The 25416-nt window shown below is 40.3% G+C and overlaps 1 protein-coding gene across 4 annotated transcripts in view; it reads right to left on the bottom strand.

The window, feature by feature from the left end:
* Positions 1–25416, bottom strand: part of mbd5 (methyl-CpG binding domain protein 5) — a 68907-nt gene that overhangs the window by 34852 nt on the left and 8639 nt on the right. For all 4 annotated transcript variants that reach the window (XM_061932505.1, XM_061932509.1, XM_061932508.1 and 1 more), the window contains exons 2-3: positions 21660–22198; positions 7644–7746 (exon numbers count right to left, since the gene is read on the bottom strand). In XM_061932505.1, coding sequence (XP_061788489.1) covers positions 7644–7746; positions 21660–21772 — 216 coding nt within the window. In that variant the 5' untranslated portion in view covers positions 21773–22198. The remainder of the gene's footprint in view (positions 1–7643; positions 7747–21659; positions 22199–25416) is intronic.

Below are 25416 nucleotides of genomic sequence, written 5' to 3'. Positions count from 1 at the left end.
GAATGTCAATCAAGTGACGAAAGTGACGTCATAGTGAAGATTTATGATCGCTCATTTTTAGGACTATTTTTTTAATGCCTGGCTGGTGATCGACTGACACACCCTCCGAGATCGACCGGTAGCTCGCGATCGACGTAATGAGCACCCCTGCTTTATATAATAAGCCGCAACAACTGAAAAAGGGGGCAACACAATATGGTATAAAAAAATATACATGTTAATACTAATTAGCAGTAGAGATGTCCGATAATATCGGACTGCCGATATTATCGGCCGATAAATGCTTTAAAATGTAATATCGGAAATTCTCGGTATCGGTTTCAAGAAGTAAAATTGATGACTTTTTAAAACGCCACTGTGTACACGGACGTAGGGAGAAGCACAGAGAGTCAATAAACCTTAAAGGCACTGCCTTTGTGTGCCGGCCCAGTCACATAATATCAACGGCTTTCCACACACACAAGTGAATGCAAACATACTTGGTCGACAGCCATACAGGTCAAATTGAGGGTGGCCGTATAAACAACTTTAACACTGTTACAAATATGCGCCACACTGTGAACCCACACCAAACAAGAATGACAAACACAGTTCGGGAGAACATCCGCACCGTAACACAACATAAACACAACAGAACAAATACCCAGAAACCCTTGCAGCACTAACTCTTCGGGGATGCTACAATATACACCCCCGCCACCCCCCCCCCCCTCAACCTCGTCATACTCTCTCAGGGAGAGCATGTCTCAAATTCCAAGCTGCTGTTTTGAGGCATGTTAAAAACAAAAAAATGCACTTTTGTGACTTCAATAATAAATATGGCAGTGCCATATTGGCATTTTTTTTCCATAACTTTAGTTGATTTATTTTGGAAAACCTTGTTACATTGTTTAATGCATCCAGCGGGGCATCACAACAAAATTAGGTATAATAATGTGTTAATTCCACAACTGTATATATTGGTATCAGTTGATATCGGAATCGGTAATTAAGAATATCGGAATATCGGCAAAAAAGCCATTATCGGACATCTCTATTTAACAGCTTTGTTTTTAAATATATGTATACATATGTTTAGCCTTTTTAAAGAAAATATATACATCATAGATGGTTATGCAAATGTAAAATAATACATGCCGTTTCCTCTGCATGTCGGTCCTCCTGAGAACTCTCAGAAAAGGGAGTCTCTGGCTGTCGTGTTGCTTGACCAGGAGAGGTTGTTTGGACATGACGGTCCCAAGCAACTTGAAATACTTTTTCAACAACCTTCCAGAGTTTCGTACAGATTGCCATTGTATTTGTGATGGTGGGCATGTCTCGGGGCGTAGTTGAGGTGTGGTCAATATGACATTTGGATTTGATGTCAGTTTTCCCCATGTTTGCAAACACACCGTCCGTGCCTGAAAGGTGATTGGCGGAGAATGAGGAAGTGTTGTGTGTCCGGAGAAGCGCATACTCACGGAGACGTGTTTGCAAGAGAGGTCAATCTTGTTGGAATTGTGCCGTTTGTTGTCATAAAAATGGTAATAAAAATTAAAAATAGCGCCAAACTTTATGTGATTTCTTCTTGGGGCTACAATACATTACATCAAGTTATTTGTTTTCAAGTTAAAAAAACAACAACTCATTTTCAAGGTGTGGTAATGAAAATGCAGTGGCGGCGCGCCACATTTAATTACATTAAGGGGACACCCTGCACTCTTTCTTTATTAAAAACGACTGGCAACAAATCTAGCATCTATTTCTGGTGTTATTGTAGACTGTACTTGTCTTTTGTAAGTCTACCTTTGTCGATCCATGTCTGCGATGGAAAGAGAACCTGACGCCATACTTGCTTAGCGCTGCTGGAAGCATTCGTCTCCTTAAAAAGCCGCCAGTGTCATCTTAAATTTTGAAGATCGCTGTCCGAGGGTATATCTCGGATACATTTCAGTATGTCCAGAGCGCGGATATGCTGCCTCAGATCCAGACATTCCCGCTGTGCTTATGGCTTACGTCATCACAACAGCTGGTTTCGGTAGTGCTGTTCCAGTGATCAAAATACGTCATTTGTTTGCCGGCCAAGTTTTCAGTGCATCACGTGTCAATAGTGCACAAATAATAAACTAGATGTATCCATCCATACTGTGACTACCTGCTGGTATTACTGTGTATGTTAGTGTGTTATGGTGTTCATTTTCCCTATGGTCTTTGAAACAAAAGGAGGTGACCCTAGTAATCTAAATAATTACAGACCGATCTCTAAACTCTCTGTTCTGGCAAAAGTGCTTGAATCCCTTATCAGTGAACAGATAAAAGACTTTTTGGACACCAATTGTATTCTGTCACCATTTCAGTCAGGTTTTCGTAGAAATCACAGTACTGTTACTGCTGCTATGAAGTTTATAAATGATGTAACTGAAGCTCTTGACAAGAAGCAGTGCTGTCTATCCCTCTTTATTGACTTTTCAAAGGCATTTGATACTGTTGATCATGTCATTTTAATCAAATGTCTTTCAGCTATTGGTTTTTCTCAGCAAGCAGTTGGATGGTTTGCAAATGACCTCACAAGTAGAACTCAGGCTGTTCAGATAGAAGGTTCCTCCTCGGACGTACTGCAAGTGAAAAAGGGTGTCCCTCAAGGTTCTGTGTTGGGCCCCTTATTATTCACTATTTACATAAATAATCTTGGACAGAATATTCCGAACTCAACTTTCCATTTCTATGCTGATGATACTGTCATATACTGCACAGCACCCACTCTTGCTGAGGCTTTTAAACATCTACAACATGCATTTGACAGAGTACAAGAACAACTTTGCTATCTTCGACTGGTTTTAAATGCAGAGAAAACAAAGTGTATGCTCTTTACCACATCAAAAACTGTAAGATCATCACTGTGTGAGAACATTTTAACAAGAAATGGGCAACAAATTATGTTAGTATCTGCTTTTAAATATTTAGGATTTTTAATTGATGACCACTTGAGTTTTAAGGAGCACATTCAGTATGTTGTAAAAAAACTGAAACTTTTACTGGGATTTTATTATAGAAACAAGTCTTGCTTTTCTTTTACTGTGAAACAGAAATTGGTGGAAACAACCTTTTTACCTGTTATTGACTATGAAGATGTGTTGTACATGAATGCTACTGCTGGTTGTCTCCACAAGCTGGATAGTGTGTACCACGGGGCACTGAGATTCATTATCAACTGCGCTCCCCTTACTCACCATTGTGTGTTATACTCAATGGTTAATTGGACATCTTTATGTGCTCGACGTCTCAATCATTGGTATGTTTTCATCTACAAAACCATTCTGGGTATCACTCCATCTTATCTGTCTTGTCTTTTAACAAAGAAACAAGGAAGTCACAATCTTCGTTCAATGAATGTTCTGCAATTTGTCGTCCCCAAAGTAAGAACTGAACTGGGCAAGAAAGCATTTAGGTTTTCAGCACCGAAGGCTTGGAATAACCTACAATCGAACATTAAACTTCAAACCCTAGTTACGTTGAATGAGTTTAAAGCTTCTGTGAAAGGATTGCAGTCTACCTTGTCTGTATGCACATGTGTCATGTGAGCAAGTTTTAATGTTGTAAATGTGATGTTTTATGTATTTGTTTACTGTTTTTAATGTAACCTTGCTGCTGCCCTCTTGGCCAGGTCTCCCTTGGAAAAGAGATCTTTGATCTCAATGGGATTTTACCTGGTTAAATAAAGGCTAATAAATAATAGAAATCGTGTTGGCAGAGAATGAGGAAGTGTTAAGTGTCTGGGAGTGAAACACGGAGACATGTGTGCACGGAAGAAATACTTGTTGGAATTGGGCCTGTTGTTAACATTTGATTGGCAATAAAAGCTAAAAAGAACGCCGGTCTTGGTGTGTCTTCCTCTGGACGCTACAATACATAATATTAGGGCTGGGCGATATGGCCATTTTTTAATATCTCGATATTTTTAGGCCATGTCACGATACACGATATATATCTGGATAATTTGCATTAGCCTTGAATGAACACTTGATGCATATAATCACAGCAGTATGATGATTCTATGTGTCTACATTAAAACATTCTTCTTCATACTGCATTAATATATGCTCATTTTAAACTTGCATACAGAGAGGGAAATCACAACTAAGTCAATTTACCAAAACTATATTTATTAAACAGTTATTAAGCAGTGGCACAAACATTCATGTCATTTCCAAAACAGAAAGTGCAAGATTGTCAGAGACATTTTAAAACAAGCTATTAGTGCACTTTTGTGCATGATGTCACTAAGATGACATATCAAAACAACAATAAATTAAAGTGCACTTTTTGTACAGAACGCCACTACAATAGTTTAAAACAAAATAAAGTGCACTTTTGTGCATGATGTCACACAAGATATTTCAATAACTCTCAAATACAAATGAGCTGCATAATAGGAAATCAAATAGTGTATGTCCTTTGCTATGTGGTAGGTTACTGCGGACATTATCTCCTTCTGTTGTTGACTATTTTTTTCATACGGTGTTGATGTGGAAATGGTTGCCTTGGCATTTTGTTGGTGTGGCACCTCTCACATCTCATACACAATCTTCACAGCCTGCGTTCAGTTTGTTGAGATGACAAAACATCTGAGCTGGTATTGATATTATTTGAACACTGATACAGTTTGCAGTTAAATAAAGGACGAGTGAGCATCCCAGTCAACAAACTAAAGACTTTATAAACAAGTTGTGACAACGTTCACGACACATTGCCTGATGCATGTTTCCTCACCTCATTAACTCTCAGTCACAGCAGCTGATGAACGCTGTATTGAGAAAATAAAAGCAACATCATATTGTTTTCTCCTTTGCTGTATACTTTTAGTGTGGGGACAAGTGCAATTGTCTCTAATATTGTCCACACCTGTCTCCATCTATACACAGCAGTGCGCTCTTAAACACACGTCGAAAAACGAGGGAAAATAATTTTAAACTAAGCGCTTGGTTCCGTTTACTCCGAGTGGAAATCTCCGGAGCAAAGTCCGTGTAGTTTGTCCGCCATGATTATCAAGCCAAACGACACTAGTGTGCATGCGCCTGACTTCGTGTTGCCTAAAATGTATAAATAAATGACGTTTTTCCGGTAATTAAAAAATTAAACGGTATTAATAACCATCTGGAATTGTATCACAAATGATCTAGTCCATTAACAAGTCCAAAGTCAAGGGCGGTCACGGCATGTTCTTGCCGTGGATGCTGGTCAATTTTTTAGTGCATTATGGCAAGTGACGGGGGTGGTCGCGGCACTTGCCGCAGTTGCCGTGGTTAAATTTGAGCTTTAAAATACTGTAGTATTGTCGCCGTCTTTTTCCTCCGAGTTTACCGGCGAATCCAAGTACATACTGGCCCCTGTTGTCAAAATAATCTTGTGTAAATTATTATGGTAACACGGAAGTATTTATTTTATTGATAGCAGAGCAGGCGAAGGTGGCATGAGAGAAGGATTAACAAAGAGGACTACAGACTGCAACCGAAAGGCTGTACAAGTCTCACGCCAGACAAGAGTATTTGCAGGGGGAGAAGTGTGCCGATGTAGCGTACACTGGTGCTGAACCACAGGAGGAGCAGACACCGGAAAACACGGAAACTGAAATCAAAACTATAGGCAACGTAATCCAACAAAATGTATACCTGGAGAACAATACAGCATAGAACAGTGTTTTTTAACCACTGTGCCACGGCACAGAGCTATTGTCTGGTGTGCCGTGGGAATTTATGCAACTTCACCTAATTGGTCCAAAAAATATATTTTTTTGCAAATCAATAATTACAATAATGTGCCATTGTCTAGTGCAGTGTTTTTCAGCCTTTTTTGGAATGTAAAAGGTATGTAACGCTTAAACCAAAAATGACCAAAAGGCAAGTCCTGCTCGGAAAAGGCACTGAAGGATAGGGATGGCATTACAAAAGTAAAACTGAACTGGCTACAAAGTAAACAAAAACAGAATGCTGGACGACAGCAAAAACTTACAGCATGTGGAGCGGAGACGGCGTCCACAAAGTACATCCGTACATGACATGACAATCAACAGTGTCCCCACAAAGAAGGGTAGCGTATGCACAACTTAAATAGTCTTGATTGCGAAAACAAAGCAGGTGCAGGCAATACAACTCAATCGGAGAACACCAACAAAACAGGAAGGGTCACCAAATTAACAGCGCAAGACAGAAACTAAAGCACTACACACAGGAAACAACAACAAACTCAAAATAAGGCATGCCAACTTGGTGGAGTTTCATTTTTTAACCTTTTCTGCTGGTGGTATGCCTCTGTATTTTTTTTAATTACCGTATTTTCCGCACTATAAGGCGCACCTAAAAACCACAAATTTTCTCAAAAGCTGACAGTGCGCCTTATAACCCGGTGCGCTTTATATATGGATTAATATTAAGATTCATTTTCATAAAGTTTCGGTCTCGCAACTACGGTAAACAGCCGCCATCTTTTTTCCCCGTAGAAGAGGAAGTGCTTCTTCTTCTACGCAAGCAACCGCCAAGGTAAGCACCCGCCCCCATAGAACAGGAAGCGCTTCTTCTTCTACTGTAAGCAACCACCCGCCCGCGTAGAAGAAGAAGAAGCGCGCGGATATTACCGGTACGTTTCATTTCCTTTGTGTGTTTACATCTGTAAAGACCACAAAATGGCTCCTACTAAGCGACAGGGATCCGGTTCATGAAAAGACGCAATCTCTCCATCCGCACACGGACTACTATTTCACAGCAACTGCCTAAAGACTTTCAAGAAAAGCTGGCTACTTTCCGTGCATATTGTAAAAACAAGATAGCTGAAAAAAAGATCCGGCCAGAGAACATTATCAACATGGACGAGGTTCCACTGACTTTTGATATTCCTGTGAACCGCACTGTGGATACAACGGGAGCACGTACGGTGAATATTCGCACCACAGGAAATGAGAAGTCATCCTTCACTGTGGTTCTAGCTTGCCATGCTAATGGCCAGAAACTTCCACCCATGGTGATATTCAAAAGGAAGACCTTGCCAAAAGACACCTTTCCAGCCGGCGTCATCATAAAAGCTAACTCGAAGGGATGGATGAAGAAAAGATGAGCGGGTGGTTAAGGTAAGTTTACGCGAAGAGGCCGGGTTGCTTTTTTCACGCAGCTCCGTCCATGTTGATATACGACTCCATGCGCGCCCACATCACGCTGGTTTTTAATATATTATTAAAGTTTGACTGACCTATCTGACTGTTTTTTTGACATTCCTTTAGCGCAGTTAGATGCGGCTTATAACACGGGGCGTCTTATAGGTGGACAAAGTTTTGAAATATGCCGTTCATTGAAGGCGCGGCTTATAACCCAGGGCGCCTTATGGTGCGGAAAATACGGTAATGAAAAAAATGTGCCTAAGCTCAAAAAAGGTTGAAAAACACTGGCATAGAAGCATATTCAAGGGGTCAGAATGCGGATATGGTAGTAAAAATGCATATATGTTGGCAGATATGGAACTAGCATATCATTTTCATTGGACCTTACTCAGACCTGTGGTGATTAGACTTTCAAGACATTGTAGTCTTAATTAGCTAGATGGTGTGTAGTTATGTTGACGATTCATTGTCAAATAAAAGGTTCTTTTAATCTCACGCAGTCACAACAAAGTTGTACCTTTTGTAGGATGAGTGGACACTCCAGACCACATTTGCAGGTTCCATCCGTCAGAAGGTAGGTCTTCACCTGTTCCAAGCTGGACAGCACTGAGCCACTGGGACTATGCACAGAAAAACATACAGCAAAAATTTCAGCAGAGGACATTGAATATACTGAAATATAACCATTCCCCGTTCTATTTGTTGCACATCTTACATACGTATATACAATTATACATCATACAACAAACACATTCATGTTTGTCTATCCGGATAGCGCTGTCAGACGCTCTGAGAATGAACCATCTTGTAGTAACACAAACAAGTCCAGCTGTACTCTTTCTTACTATGCAAAAAAAAAAGAAAGAAAAGTGACTCCATGTACATGGTGACAATTTCAGGCCACGGTCAAAGACGTAGACAGGATTCTTTCCAACACCCAAAAATAAACTCGACATGGAGCAACTGTTTAGCTTATTGTGGCTGCTGTGTTCAACAAGAAAAGGCCTGCTTCAAAAGCCCACACATCAGTCGATGTCCAAGCTGTGGTGGGAAAGTAACTTTCTTATTTAAATGCAGAAATAACCTGGAATCTGGAAAATTCCAAAAATGCTTTCAAAAAAAAAAGGTGGATGCTGAATTTCCTAAAATAGTGGGAGGGAGTGCTTACTTACGAGGCCACTACTATGGTTAAATTGTTTATTTCAGGGATGTGAGCACCCTTTGAGGAAAAAAGGGAAACAATTTTATCAGCACAAAGTAGGGCTGGGCGATATATGGAATATATGAATATATGTGAACCTTTTCAATCTGGTTTCAGGGCAAATCACTCTACGGAGACAGCCCTCGCAAAAATGACTAATGATCTACTGCTAACGATGGATTCTGATGCGTCATCTATGTTGCTGCTTCTTGATCTTAGCGCTGCTTTCGATACCGTCGATCATAATATTTTATTAGAGCGTATCAAAACACGTATTGGTATATCAGACTTAGCCTTGTCGTGGTTTAACTCTTATCTTACTGACAGGATGCAGTGCGTCTCCCATAACAATGTGACCTCGGACTATGTTAAGGTAACGTGCGGAGTCCCCCAGGGTTCGGTTCTTGGCCCTGCACTCTTTAGTATTTACATGCTGCCGCTAGGCGACATCATACGCAAATACGGTGTTAGCTTTCATTGTTATGCTGATGACAGCCAACTCTACATGCCCCTAAAGCTGACCAACACGCCGGATTGTAGTCAGCTGGAGGCGTGTCTTAATGAAATTAAACAATGGATGTCCCCTAACTTCTTGCAACTCAACGCCAAGAAAACGGAAATGCTGATTATCGGTCCTGCTAAACACCGACATTTATTTAATAATACCACCTTAACATTTGACAAACAAACAATTACACAAGGCGAATCAGTAAAGAATCTGGGTATTATCTTCCACCCAACTCTCTCCTTTGAATCACACATTAAGAGTGTTACTAAAACGGCTTTCTTTCATCTCCGTAATATCGCTAAAATTCGTTCTATTTTATCCACTAGCAACGCTGAGATCATTATTCATGCGTTCGTTACGTCTCGTCTCGACTACTGTAACGTATTATTTTCGGGTCTCCCTATGTCTAGCATTAAAAGATTACAGTTGGTACAAAATGCGGCTGCTAGACTTTTGACAAGAACAAGAAAGTTTGATCATATTACGCCTATACTGTATATACCTTTATATACATATACACCTATATATATAATAAATAAATGATAAATGGGTTATACTTGTATAGCGCTTTTCTACCTTCAAGGTACTCAAAGCGCTTTGACACTACCTCCACATTTACCCATTCACACACACATTCACACACTGATGGAGGGAGCTGCCATGCAAGGCGCTAACCAGCACCCATCAGGAGCAAGGGTGAAGTGTCTTGCTCAGGACACAACGGACATGACGAGGTTGGTACTAGGTGGGGATTGAACCAGGGACCCTCGGGTACCTATACTGGCTCACCTGCACTGGCTTCCTGTGCACTTAAGATGTGACTTTAAGGTTTTACTACTTACGTATAAAATACTACACGGTCTAGCTCCGTCCTATCTTGTCGATTGTATTGTACCATATGTCCCGGCAAGAAATCCGCGTTCAAAGAACTCCGGCTTATTAGTGATTCCCAGAGCCCAAAAAAAGTCTGCGGGCTATAGAGCGTTTTCTATTCGGGCTCCAGTACTATGGAATGCCCTCCCGGTAACAATTAGAGATGCTACCTCAGTAGAAGCATTTAAGTCCCATCTTAAAACTCATTTGTATACTCTAGCCTTTAAATAGACCCCCCTTTTAGACCAGTTGATCTGCCGTTTCTTTTCTTTTCTCCTCTGCTCCCCTCTTCCTTGTGGAGGGGGGGGGGGGCACAGGTCCAGTGGCCATGGATGAAGTGCTGGCTGTCCAGAGTCGGGACCCGGGGCGGACCGCTCGCCTGTGCATCGGCTGGGAACATCTCTGCGCTGCTGACCGTCTCCGCTCGGGATGGTGTCCTACTGGCCCCACTATGGACTGGACTCTTACTCTTGTGTTGGATCCACTATGGACTGGACTCTCACAATATTATGTCAGACCCACTCGACATCCATTGCATTCGGTCTCCCCTAGAGGGGGGGGGGGTTACCCACATATGCGGTCCTCTCCAAGGTTTCTCATAGTCATTTAAATCGACGTCCCACTGGGGTGAGTTTTTCCTTGCCCTTATGTGGGCTTTGTACCGAGTATGTCGTTGTGGCTTGTGCAGCCCTTTGAGACACTTGTGATTTAGGGCTATATAAATAAACATTGATTGATTGATTGATTGATATATCGCGGGTTTGTCTCTGTGCGATATAGAAAATGACTTTATCGTGATATTCGAGTATACGTTCTCACGCAGTTGCTTTTAGCTGCGGGCATTACACTGCAGGCGTTTCTCACTCTTTCTTGTCTCTCCTTCTCACAGAGACATAAAACAAGCGCACCTTCTTACATACGTCACATACTGTCGCGCGTGCAACGTCATACGACCTCGCGGAGCAGAAAGGTAGCATGGGTAACATTAGCTGTGATGCTAGTGGAGAGCTGCGAGTGGTAATACGAGAGAGAGAGAAATGCGAATCTGGTAACAAATGAAGGAAGAATAATTAATTCCCAAGAAAAACAGCAGGGGGTCCATCGTCTGGCGGTGTTTTGGCTTCAAGCGGGAAGATGTTGAACAGAAAACCGTAATGTGTCAAGTAAGTAAGTAAGTCACATTTGACTAACTACACTAGAGCAAGCCCGGTCACAGGCAATTACAGAGCCTGCTAGTCCGGGTGAGGAGTCAGTTAAGCTAGAACTAGCCAGCACCAGGCTGGATAATTCCTGTACGCATAGCAATTTTCTTAGAATAACACACAACTCACATAATGTGTTTTCTGTTGTGAATGTGTCCGGGGTAGATATGCATTCTACTGAGGTGGCAAATCATGATGCGTTCAGTCGATCGCAGCATCAAGCAAACAATCTGAAAATTCCCGTCGTATCAATTCCTAGATATGGTCGAAACTATTTAAAGTGCACTACGTATAATAAACGCAACATTATTAATATTTCTACTACGGATAATTTAAACAAAAACTCGTCAAAACAGCCCAATACTTATAATATGGGCTTTTTAAACATAAGATCATTGTCTCCCAAAACGTTATTAGTTAATGAGGTCATTAGAGACAACAATCTTAACGTCATTGGTCTTAGCGAAACCTGGCTCAAACCAGACGAATTTTTTGCGCTAAATGAGGCATCTCCTCCTAACTATACGAATGCGCATATTGCCCGTCCCCTTAAAAGGGGTGGGGGGGTCGCACTAATATACAATGAAAACTTTAACCTTACCCCTAACCTAAATAATAAATACAAATCGTTTGAGGTGCTTACTATGAGGTCTGTCGCACCGCTGCCTCTCGATATGGCTGTTATCTACCGCCCCCCAGGGCCCTACTCGGACTTTATTAATGAATTCTCAGAGTTCGTTGCTGATCTAGTGACGCACGCAGACAATATAATCATAATGGGGGACTTTAATATCCATATGAATACCCCATCGGACCCTCAGTGCGTGGCGCTCCAGACTATAATTGATAGCTGTGGTCTTACACAAATAATAAATGAACCTACGTATCGCAACGGCAATACGATAGATCTAGTGCTGGTCAGGGGTGTCACCACCTCCAAAGTTATGGTACTCCCGTATACTAAAGTAATGTCCGATCATTACCTTATAAAATTCGAAGTTCTGACTCATTGTCAACAAACTAATAATAATAATAACTGCTATAGCAGCCGCAACATTAATGCCGCCACAACGATGACTCTTGCTGACCTACTGCCTTCGGTAATGGCACCATTCCCAAATTATGTCGGCTCTATTGATAACCTCACTAACAACTTTGACAATGCCCTGCGCAAAACCATTGATAGTATAGCAGCGCTAAAACAAAAAAGGGCCCCTAAAAGGCGCACCCCATGGTTTACAGAGGAAACCAGAGCTCATAAATTATCATGTAGAAAGTTGGAACGCAAATGGCACACAACCAAGCTTGAGGTTTTCCATCAAGCATGGAGTGATAGTTTAATATCGTATAAATGCATGCTTACCTTAGCTAAAGCTAAATATTACTCAAATCTCATCCGCCTCAACAAAAACGACCCTAAATTTTTGTTTAGTACAGTAGCATCGCTAACCCAACAAGGGACTCCTCCCAATAGCTCCACCTACTCGGCAGATGACTTTATGAATTTCTTTAATAAGAAAATTGAACTCATTAGAAAGGAGATTAAAGACAACGCATCCCAGCTACAACTGGGTTCTATGAACACAGATACAACTGTATCTACGACGGATACTGCAATACAAAATAGTCTCTCTCTTTTTGATGAAATAACATTAGAGGAACTATTACAGCGTGTAAGTGGGATAAAACAAACAACATGTTTACTTGACCCACTTCCTGGGAAACTTATCAAGGAGCTTTTTGTATTATTAGGTCCATCAGTGCTAAATATTATAAACTTATCACTTTCCTCTGGCACTGTTCCCCTAGCATTCAAGAAAGCGGTTATTCATCCTCTGCTCAAAAGACCTAACCTTGATCCTGACCTCATGGTAAACTACCGACCGGTGTCCCACCTTCCCTTTATTTCGAAAATCCTCGAAAAAATTGTCGCACAGCAGCTAAATGAACACTTAGTGTCTAACAATCTCTGTGAACCTTTTCAATCCGGTTTCAGGGCAAATCACTCTACGGAGACAGCCCTCGCAAAAATGACTAATGATCTACTGCTAACGATGGATTCTGATGCGTCATCTATGTTGCTGCTTCTTGATCTTAGCGCTGCTTTCGATACCGTCGATCATAATATTTTATTAGAGCGTATCAAAACACGTATTGGTATGTCAGACTTAGCTTTGTCGTGGTTTAACTCTTATCTTACTGACAGGATGCAATGCGTCTCCCATAATAATGTGACCTCGGACTATGTTAAAGTAACGTGCGGAGTTCCTCAGGGTTCGGTTCTTGGCCCTGCACTCTTTAGCATTTACATGCTGCCGCTAGGCGACATCATACGCAAATACGGTGTTAGCTTTCATTGCTATGCTGATGACAGCCAACTCTACATGCCCCTAAAGCTGACCAACACGCCGGATTGTAGTCAGCTGGAGGCGTGTCTTAATGAAATTAAACAATGGATGTCTGCTAACTTCTTGCAACTCAACGCCAAGAAAACGGAAATGCTGATTATCGGTCCTGCTAAACACCGACATTTATTTAATAATACCACCTTAACATTTGACAAACAAACAATTACACAAGGCGAATCAGTAAAGAATCTGGGTATTATCTTCCACCCAACTCTCTCCTTTGAATCACACATTAAGAGTGTTACTAAAACGGCCTTCTTTCATCTCCGTAATATCGCTAAAATTCGTTCTATTTTATCCACTAGCGACGCTGAGATCATTATTCATGCGTTCGTTACGTCTCGTCTCGACTACTGTAACGTATTATTTTCGGGTCTCCCTATGTCTAGCATTAAAAGACTACAATTGGTACAAAATGCGGCTGCTAGACTTTTGACAAGAACAAGAAAGTTTGATCATATTACGCCTATACTGGCTCACATGCACTGGCTTCCTCTGCACTTAAGATGTGACTTTAAGGTTTTACTACTTACGTATAAAATACTACACGGTCTAGCTCCGTCCTATCTTGTCGATTGTATTGTACCATATGTCCCGGCAAGAAATCTGCGTTCAAAGAACTCCGGCTTATTAGTGATTCCCAGAGCCCAAAAAAAGTCTGCGGGCTATAGAGCGTTTTCTATTCGGGCTCCAGTACTATGGAATGCCCTCCCGGTAACAATTAGAGATGCTACCTCAGTAGAAGCATTTAAGTCCCATCTTAAAACTCATTTGTATACTCTAGCCTTTAAATAGACCCCCCTCTCCTCTGCTCCCCTCTTCCTTGTGGAGGGGGGGGGGGCGCACAGGTCCGGTGGCCATGGATGAAGTGCTGGCTGTCCAGAGTCGGGACCCGGGGTGGACCGCTCGCCTGTGCATCGGCTGGGAACATCTCTGCGCTGCTGACCCGTCTCCGCTCGGGATGGTGTCCTACTGGCCCCACTATGGACTGGACTCTTACTCTTATGTTGGATCCACTATGGACTGGACTCTCACAATATTATGTCAGACCCACTCGACATCCATTGCATTCGGTCTCCCCTAGAGGGGGGGGTTACCCACATATGCGGTCCTCTCCAAGGTTTCTCAGAGTCATTTAAATCGACGTCCCACTGGGGTGAGTTTTCCTTGCCCTTATGTGGGCTTTGTACCGAGTATGTCGTTGTGGCTTGTGCAGCCCTTTGAGACACTTGTGATTTAGGGCTATATAAATAAACATTGATTGATTGATTGATTGATATATCGCGGGTTTGTCTCTGTGCGATATAGAAAATGACTTTATCGTGATATTCGAGTATACGTTCTCACGCAGTTGCTTTTAGCTGCGGGCATTACACTGCAGGCGTTTCTCACTCTTTCTTGTCTCTCCTTCTCACAGAGACATAAAACAAGCGCACCTTCTTACATATGTCACATACTGTCGCGCGTGCAACGTCATACGACCTCGCGGAGCAGAAAGGTAGCATGGGTAACATTAGCTGTGATGCTAGTGGAGAGCTGCGAGTGGTAATACGAGAGAGAGAAAAATGCGAATCTGGTAACAAATGAAGGAAGAATAATTAATTCCCAAGAAAAACAGCAGGGGGTCCATCGTCTGGCGGTGTTTTGGCTTCAAGCGGGAAGATGTTGAACAGAAAACCGTAATGTGTCAAGTATGCGGCAAAAACTACAAAAAGTGGCATTATTGCTAATTTGTAGCATCATTTGAAAAGTCACCCGCTAGAGAATGAAGAGTGCTTGAAACTCCGCATGTCAACATCTCCGTTCGGTGCCACACCCACAAAACGCCCAAATAACCATTTCCACATCAACCCCGTATGAAAAAAATAATCAACAACAGAAGGAGATAATTATCCGCAGTAACCTACCACATAGCGAAGGACATACACTATTTGATTTCCTATTATGCAGCTCATTTTTATTTGACAGTTATTGAAATATCTTGTGTGACATCATGCACAAAAGTGCACTTTATTTGTTTTAAACTATTGCAGTGGCGTTCTGTACAAAAAGTGCACTTTAATTTAGTGTTGTTTTGATATGTCATCTTAGTGACATCATGCACAAAAGTGCACTCATAGCTTGTTTTAAAATGTCTCTGACAATCTTGCACTTTCTGTTTTGAAATGACATGAATGTTTGTGCCACTGCTTAATAACTCTTTAATAAATACACTTTTGGTAAAATGACTTAGTTGTGGTTTCCCTCTTTGCATGAAAGTTTAAAATGAGCATATATTAATGCAGTATGAAGAAGAATGTTTTAATGTAAACACATAGAATCATCATACTGTTGTGATTATATGCATCAAGTGTTCATTCAAGGCTAAGGCAAAATATGGAGATATATATCGTGTATCGTGACATGGCCTAAATATATTGAGATATTAATAAAAGGCCATATCGCCCAGCCCTAGCACAAAGTGCTCACGCAAACCCCGAAAGAAAATTTAGAAAATCAAGACTACATTTCCTGCAATTGGGTGCATTTCCACACTATATTTTACCTTTAGATCTATTCTCATCTACCAACCTCTTTTGGCTGTGTTTTTGACACTTACATGTACTGTACCAAATCATTTTTTTTTTGGATCATTTACCAACATTATTATCATTAAGAATGTAATGTAAAATTCTATAACATGCTTGCAGAGAACACATTCTCATTTGGCAACAGTAGTGATGCCCCCTCGGGTAATATACTTCCGGTGATGTGACCTCTGTTAACAATCCGGCACCTCTTAAATATACCTTCTCGCTGGCTACTAATAAATACTCTAGAACAGGGGTGCTCACACTTTTTCTGCAGGCGAGCTACTTTTCAATTGATCAAGTCGTGGGGATCTACCTCATTCATATATATAATTTATATTTACTTATTTATGAAACATATGTTTTTGTTAACAAGTTAAAGGTGTTTAATGATAATACAAGCATGTTTAACACATATAGTTAATATTGTTAATAAATTAAAGGTGTTTAATGAAAATACAAGTTTGTTTAATACATATAGTTAATATTGTTAACAAGTTAAAGGTGAATAATGATAATACAAGCATGTTTAACACATACAGTTAATATTGTTAAGTTAAAGGTGTTTAAAGATAATGCAAACATGTTTAACACATATAGTTAATATTGTTAATAAATTAAAGGTGTTTAATGATAATACAAGAATGTTTAACACAGTTAATATTGTTAAGAAGTTAAAGGTGTTTAAAGATAATACAAGCATGTTTAACACTTATAGTTAATATTGGTAATAAGTTAAAGGTGTTTAAAGATAATACAAGCATGTTTAATACATATAGTTAATATTGTTAATAAGTTAAAGGTGTTTAAAGATAATACAAGCATGTTTAACACATATAGTTAATATTGTTAATAAGTTAAAAGTGTTTAGAGATAATACAAGCATGTTTAACACATATAGATTCCTTTCTTTCATGAAGACAAGAATATAAGTTGGTGTATTACCTGATTGTGATGACTTGCATTGATTGGAATCAGACAGTAGTGCTGATAAGGTCCGCATTTTCGAATGGAGGAGAAAAAAAGTCCTCCTTTCTGTCCAATACCACATGAAATTGGTTGGTTTTTGGCATTTTATTTATCCAGCTTCCGTACTCCTTTGTATACACTTTACAAGAAATACATTGTCGGCAAACTCCGTGGCTTGCTAGCTTGTGCACGCCAGCTTTCTGAGACTCTTATTTTGGTAGCGCAGGCAGGATGAAGAAGCGCTTTTATTGTGCAACTGTGCAGTCGGTCTTTGGAGTTTTGACGACAGGTACGGCGCCAGAGTCTGTTGAAATAAAGTGTTTCTCGCCTTCCAGTCGGTAATTTTAATGAGCTGGCAGCAGCCAGCGTCATCTCAGAAGACCCTCGGGTGCCGTGAATGTCAATCAAGTGACGAAAGTGACGTCATAGTGAAGATTTATGATCGCTCATTTTTAGGACTATTTTTTTAATGGCTGGCTGGTGATCGACTGACACACCCTCCGAGATCGACCGGTAGCTCGCGATCGACGTAATGAGCACCCCTGCTCTAGAACCTGTTAATTCAGGTTCTGAATTAACAGTGTTCAGATTGTAACCATCCAAATGGGAATAGCAGCAAAGTGGACAGTCGTCCATGTTGTGGTTCGGAGAGCGAAGGGAGGCTTGTTTTGGTGCTCATAAATGTCTCCGCATCCTGCAACTCAGTGCGGCATTTAGTAAAGACCAGCAAGTAAGTGCGGTTGAGGAGATTGTCCCAGAAATGTTGTTCAGATCGTATTTTTTACTGATATTTCATTTAAAAAAGTGATCATTTGACACGAAAATGAACATTAAAACGCATATTTTTGCCAAAATGTAATATGCCTGTTATTTGAAGAGGCTTTTATCTGTACAAATATTTTAAATACCCCACAAATAAATAAATGTTTGATTAAAACAATGAATACAGTCATTCCTAACCACATTGCGCTTCAAACAGTGCGGCTTAACTACTTCACAGATTTTTTTAAGCGTATACATATACACATATACAAACATATACAGTGCAGTAGTTGTCTTATTTTCTGTTATGTTGTGGCGATCGATGAAAATAATCGCCAAGCAGGACTTCCATTTTCGGGTAACGGTGGACACTGCTAACAACAACGCAGCGGCTAATTTTGCCGCTATCTTCACCAAGACAATCACGTTGGCCAACTTTTGGCAGAACACATTTTTGATGCACTTCATCCTTAACTCCTGCCTCAATGAAGAATGAGCTACACATTGGTTAACCTTTGGTGTGAGCTTTGTGAAAAGACGAGACGTTTAAGGACTGGATGAGACTTGGCGTGCCACTTGATGCTAATAAGACTGATTTGAGCTATCAGCAGCTGTCTGGGCAATGCTAAGTGGAGAGGAACTCTGTTGAATCACTTCATCGTCAACATAATCACAACATTGGCAAGGCTTTGGCGCGAGCAATGTGGACGCAGGAATTCTAACAAGACGGAATCCTAATACATAGCTAATTGTTGCAGCTGCGACTGTCAAGTTGACCAACTTTTGGCAGAAAAACATACGCCTGTGGTTTCAGTACGCCAAAGCCCAGTTCTAACTAAGAGCACCAATCACAATACTTTTAAACCCCAGAAGCCAGTGATATGCCCATAATGTGCACAACTTAGCCATGTCCCTATACCAAAAAACTTGGTGGGAAATACACCACTGTCGGTACAATAAACGGTCGATTACAAAATAACAGAGAAATGCCCTTGCTCTGGAGCTCAATGCAGAATTTCAGCTTGTGGTGTGCGGATAAGCCTGAGAATTGAGAATTTACCATGAATTGATTAACGTGGACCCCGACTTAAAAACAAGTTGAAAAACGTATTCGAGTGTTACCATTTAGTGGTCAATTGTAAGGAATATGTACTATACTGTGCAATCTACTAATGAAAGTTTCAATCAATCAATCAATCAATCAGAGACCAGCCCAAAATTATAGAGGAGGAGCTAGATAACAATTTCAAGGAAGATTTTCTTTGTGAGCAAACGCGCAACTTTGGGCTATTTTCAGTTAATTATTTTGGGTGAAAATGTGAAAATGTGTCGCAAATAGAAATGAGACATTTGACCCCTAAAACTACCATCCACCACCGTCAAACATCAGGCTGTTTCTCTGCTAAAAGACACAGGAAGACTACTCTGTATTAAGTGTCCAATGAAGCCAGTCAATGAACCTTAATCCCTGAGAAAATCTGTGGAAGGAGTTGAAACCTTGTTTGCCAAGAGACCGCATTAAAACCTCTAGTGACCAACTACAACAAACACCTGGCCTATAAGCTCATCAACAATGCGTTCTCCATTACTAATATGTTGTGCTTGTATCTCATATTTTTCTATTTTTGTCTTTTATAAGAAATTAAAAAACTTCCATAAAAATGATTAACAATTCAAGATAATGTAAAGGGGTAAACCTGAAAAAAAAATCCTTACAATTCGATTCGTTTCTTGGGGGTAATGATTCGATTCAGAACCGATTCTCGTTTCAAAACGATTCTAGATTAAAAATAAATATTTTTTACGAACTATGGCTGCCAGTTCCTGCGATGAAGTGGAGACTTGTCCTGGGTGTAGGGATGTCCCGATCCGATATTTGGATCGGATCGGCTGCCGATATTTGCCAAAAATTGCGTATCGGCAAGGCATGGGAAAATGCCGATCCAGATCCAGTTTAAAAAAAAACGGTCTCAGGAAACAGAGTGGACCGACACCAGCAGATGACATGGCACCCCAAACCATCACCCAACCATGCAAATTTTGCATTTCCTTTGGAAATCGAGGTCCCAGAGTCTGGAGGAAGACAGGAGAGGCACAGGATCCACGTTGCCTGAAGTCTAGTGTAAAGTTTCCACCATCAGTGATGGTTTGGGGTGCCATGTCATCTGCTGGTGTCGGTCCACTCTGTTTCCTGAGATCCAGGGTCAACGCAGCAGTCTACCAGCAAGTTTTAGAGCACTTCATGCTTCCTGCTGCTGACCTGCTCTATGGAGATGGAGATTTCAAGTTCCAACAGGACTTGGCGCCTGCACACAGCGCAAAATCTACCCGTGCCTGGTTTACGGACCATGGTATTTCTGTTCTAAATTGGCCCGCCAACTCCCCTGACCTTAGCCCCATAGAAAATCTGTGGGGTATTGTGAAAAGGAAGATGCAGAATGCCAGACCCAAAAACGCAGAATATATATATATATATATATATATATATATATACATATTAGGGCTGCAACAACTAATCGATTAAATCGATTATAAAAATAGTTGGCGATTAATTTAGTCATCGATTCGTTGGATCTATGCTATGCGCATGCGCAGAGGCAATTGTTTTTGGGGCTTTTTTTTAAGTTTTTTTATAAACCTTTATTTATAAACTGCAACATGTACAAACAGCTGAGAAACAATAATCAAAATAAGTATGGTGCCAGTATGCTGTTTTTTTTTCAATGAAATACTGGATAGGAAAGAAATGTAGTTTGTCTCTTTTATCCGATTATTAATCGATTAATCGACGTAATAATTAATCGATTATCAAATTAATCGTTAGTTGCAGCCCTAATATATATATATATATATATATATATATATATATATATATATATATATATATATATATATATATGTTGCATATATATATATATATATATATATATATATATATATATATATATATATATATATATTAGGGCTGCAACTAACGATTAATTTGATAATCGATTAATTATTACGTCGATTAATCGATTAATAATCGGATAAAAGAGACAAACTACATTTCTAACAACAACTAATCGATTAAATCGATTAAAATCGATTATATAAATAGTTGCCGATTAATGTAGTCATCGATTCGTTGGATCTATGCTATGCGCATGCGCAGAGGCTCTAAAAAAATAATAATTTTTTATTTTTATTTTATTGTTTTTCTTTAAATAAGCCTTTATTTATAAACTGCAACATTTACAAACAGCTGAGAAACAAAAATCAAAATAAGTATGGTGCCAGTATGCTGTTTTTTTTCAATAAAATACTGGATAGGATACAAATGTAGTTTGTCTCTTTTATCCGATTATTAATCGATTAATCGACGTAATAATTAATCGATTATCAAATTAATCGTTAGTTGCAGCCCTAATATATATATATATATATATATATGCATGCATGCGGGCAGCACGGTGGAAGAGGGGTTAGTGCATCTGCCTCACAATACGAAGGTCGTGAGTAGTCTTGGGTTCAATCCCGGGCTCGGGATCTTTCTGTGTGGAGTTTGCATGTTCTCCCTGTGACTGCGTGGGTTCCCTCCGGGTACTCCGGCTTCCTCCCACTTCCAAAGACATGCACCTGGGGATAAGTTGATTGGCAACACTAAATTGGCCCTAGTGTGTGGATGTGAGTGTGAATGTTGTCTGTCTATCTGTGTTGGCCCTGCGATGAGGTGGCGACTTGTCCAGGGTGTACCCCGCCTTCCGCCCGATTGTAGCTGAGATAGGCTCCAGCGCCCCCCGCAACCCCAAAGGGAATAAGTGGTAGAAAATGGATGGAGAAAAAAAATGCATGCATGCTTTAGAGCCCCTGTCTCGAAAGAAAATAATGTTTGCCTTGGTGCCCTTCTAACTTGCCTTGGTGCCCTAAAATATGAGCTCTCCTTTAAGGCAACACTTGCCTTGACCTTAAAAACGTTACAATTCAAGGCCTGCAGCACTTATACTGTTATTGTATTACATCACACTGTAATTGGCTTGATGCTTCGAAAATGGTCCTACCTGATATAAATGACGCCACCGCCATGCTCCCACTTGCGCTGCCAGCCAATGGGGACTTGGACAGGGACAGTTGGTCTCTCATCTGCCGCGTCACAGTCCTTTCCGCCATTCATGGCTCCACTGGATTTGCACACGACACCTCACAGGTACTTCTATCAGACATCCACCAAAGTCTTTGCAACAGACATCATGTTTGTCTCCTAATGCCGTGGCAGAGGTGGGCAGGGCGGCTTCGGTGAAGGACTCTACTTGGGGGCGGGGGGGGCGGGTGGTTGGGTAGGGGGAGGCGAGCTCACAGGTGACCCTACCCTTTTATCTGCGTCATGATTCCAGCGCTGAATGCTGTATAGTCCTCCACTACTGCCTCTTGACACAGAGCCATCCCACCCGGGCAGATGCCGGCTGAAAAATCAGGAATTTTTCACTGTGAACTTTTTTTTCAAACATTTGTCCTTCAAGCAGCAGGTTTGAGTCCCTCAGATGACCGGGCAGGGTGGTTTCAGCATGTTAGTTCCTTGGTTGTGGTATCCCCACGGTTCCTGTCAGAGTAGAACAAGTGTATAGCAATTAAACAATGATATGTTCAAGGATTTTTTTTCCAAAAATGTTCACCTGCTTAAGGAGAAAACAAACCTAACATGTTTAGTTATTAACATATGCACATTATAGCCTACTGCTTGTTTTGAGTCATGAGATACAAAGCATCCCTCTAACCGTTGCTGCTGCTGACTCATAACTGAAGGGTCTGGCAACAAAGCCAGTAACAACTACAGAGGGGAAGAAAGGTAAAGATGGCTGTGGTTAGACAGATGCAACTAATCGGGAAACACACTGCAGCAAGTCACACTTCATCATCTCAAAACGTGCTTCTTATCAGATGAAGCACTACATTGCTAAAATCCCATCGTAACCCCCGTGGGGAAACCGAGACAGAGATTTTTTTTTTATGTACAGTAGTTTTAATGTTTCAGACACAACTGCAGCACCACATGAGAAGAAGACTGCAGCAGCCAACATCTGGACAAACAAATGTTTTTTTGACAACAAACAATTGAGAAAAAAAAGGAAATAATTTAGCAGGTGGATTGAGGCAAACTCTGTAGGACAACAAGACAAAAGGTATGAATATATAGAGTTAGGGCTGGGCGATATATTGAATATACTGGATATATCGCGGGTTTGTCTCTGTGCGATATAGAAAATGACTATACCGTGATATTCGAGTATATGTTCTCACGCAGCGGGCATTACACTACAGGCTTTTATCACTCTTGTCTCTCCTTCTCACAGAGACATAAAACAAGCGCACCTTCTTACATACGTCACATACGTATACGCCCTCGCGGAGCAGAGGGGTAGCGGCATGGGTAACGTTAGCTGGGGTAATACGAGAGAAAGAAGGTGTGAATCTGGTAACAAATGAAGGAAGAATTAATTCCCAAGAAAAACAGCACGGGGTCCATCGTCTGGCGGTGGTTTGGCTTCAAGCGGGAAGATGTCGAACAGACAATCGTAATTTGTCAAGTGTGGGGCAAAAGCGTTGCTACAAAGAGTAGTAACACTGCTAATATGTAGCATCATTTGAAAATTCACCCGCTGAAGAGTGCTTGAAACTCTGCATGTCAACATCTGTGTTATGTGCCACGCCAACAAAATGCCGAGGCAAACATTTCCACATCAACACCGTATGAAACAAATAGTCAACAACAGAAGGAGATAACGTCCGCAGGAACCTACCACATAGTGAAGGACATACACTATTTGATTTACTATTATGCAGCTCATTTTTATTTGACATTTATTCAAATATCTTGTGTGACATCATGCACAAAAGTGCACTTTATTTGTTTTAAACTATTGTAGTGGCGTTCTGTACAAAAAGTGCACTTTAATTTAGTGTTGTTTTGATATGTCATCTTAGTGACATCATGCACAAAAGTGCACTTATAGCTTGTTTTAAAATGTCTCTGACAATCTTGCACTTTCTGTTTTGAAATGACATGAATGTTTGTGCCACTGCTTAATAACTGTTTAATAAATACACTTTTGGTCAATTGACTTAGTTGTGATTTCCTTCTCTGCATGAAAGTTTAAAATGAGCATATATTAACATACCTGCCAACTTTTGAAATCAGAAAAACCTAGTAGCCAGGGTCCAGGGGCCGCAGGCCCCGGTAGGTCCAGGACAAAGTCCTGGTGGGGAGTTCAGGCTTCGCCCCCCGACGCAAAATGATTATTAGCATTAAGACAGGTTAAAATGTTGCTAAAACCATCACTTTTCTATCAGTCACAGTGACTTTTCAAAACAAAAATATTACAGCAAAAATCATATGGGTTGATTGACATGTTTATTCTGTAAGCTAACTTCAATAGTTTGAAATTATTTTGACAGTTAATGCCAGTTATCCTGTCAACCTTTCACAAGACTTCAATTTCTTAATTGAAAGTATAAACAGTATAAACACTTTTTACAGTAAACAAATGGTAAAACAGTACTAAACAATTCCATTAAAAAAAAAATTGGTGTCATTATTAACTTTCTGTCCAAGCTTGTATAATCTACTGCCTTGTTCAATTGTATAAAATATTCTGTGCCTAAAATTCACATTTCTATCACAATTATCATACTGTAAACATGGTAAGCTAACTTCATTAAAATTAATAGTCCTGTCAATAGCATGGAATTACAATTCAAATGTAGTTTTTTTGTAAGCCTTTCAAAAGAATTCAAAATATGAAAAATTAATGAAAATTAATTTAAGCCATCAGACACTTGAAAAGTGGCACATCACATCTCTAATGTAATCATTTTAACTTTTCAACAGAAATAGCACTGCAAAAATATTAAGGACATACTTCTGTATTTTGGTAGTTATGCTGTCAACATTTAACATGATTTCTTCAACTTGGTCTTGAAAGCATAAATAGCATAAACACTTTTAACAGTATAACAGTACTAAACAATTCCAATAGATAACATTGGTGTCATTACCTTTTTGTGGCTAAAATCCGAAAAACGTTGAAAGTTTTCCACTTGTATCGCTAGCAACGGCATTAGACTTGTGTTTTTTTGTCCCAACGTGGTCTTTTACATCGCTAATTCCTCCGTGTGCGATCGAAAAATCTTGTCTGCACAAGGTGCAATTCGCGTAGTTTTCACCCTTTTTGGAACGGATAATTATTCCCGGATAGGCTTTTGAATATTCTTCAAGGAATGACTGCAGTTTTCTTTTCGGTTTAAGACTCGTTTGTGATTTTTCTCCGGCTGATTCCATGATCGTTCGCTCGTTTGGAAACAATGGCAACAGGTGCCTCGTGCTTGGCAGCAGTGCTATAAATAGCCTCGCGCATTTAAAAAAAAAAAATGTTTTAATTAATGAAAAACCGTATTTTTTATCACTGCAACCGTAACCCGGAATAGGTTGATGAAAACCGTACTAATTACGGGAAAACCGGAGTAGTTGGCAGGTATGTATTAATGCAGTATGAAGAATAATGTTTTAATGTAGACACATAGAATCATCATACTGCTGTGATAACATGCATCAAGTGTTCATTCAAAGCTAAGGAAAAATATCCACATGTATATCGTGTATCGTGACATGGCCTAAAAATATTGAGATATTAAAGAAGGCCATATCGCCCAGCCCTACACAGAGTATGAGGAAAACTGACACCGTCTCAACAGAAAATCCTCTCTGGTAACTACAAAACGTTGAACTTTAACTACCACACCTTGCACAGGTAAGCAAGAGCA

Source organism: Nerophis lumbriciformis, linkage group LG38, assembly GCF_033978685.3.
Source record: "Nerophis lumbriciformis linkage group LG38, RoL_Nlum_v2.1, whole genome shotgun sequence".
Taxonomy (NCBI): Eukaryota; Metazoa; Chordata; class Actinopteri; order Syngnathiformes; family Syngnathidae; genus Nerophis; species Nerophis lumbriciformis.
The sequence above is the reverse complement of the archived record's forward strand: the minus strand, read 5'-3'. Positions and strand labels throughout refer to the sequence as shown.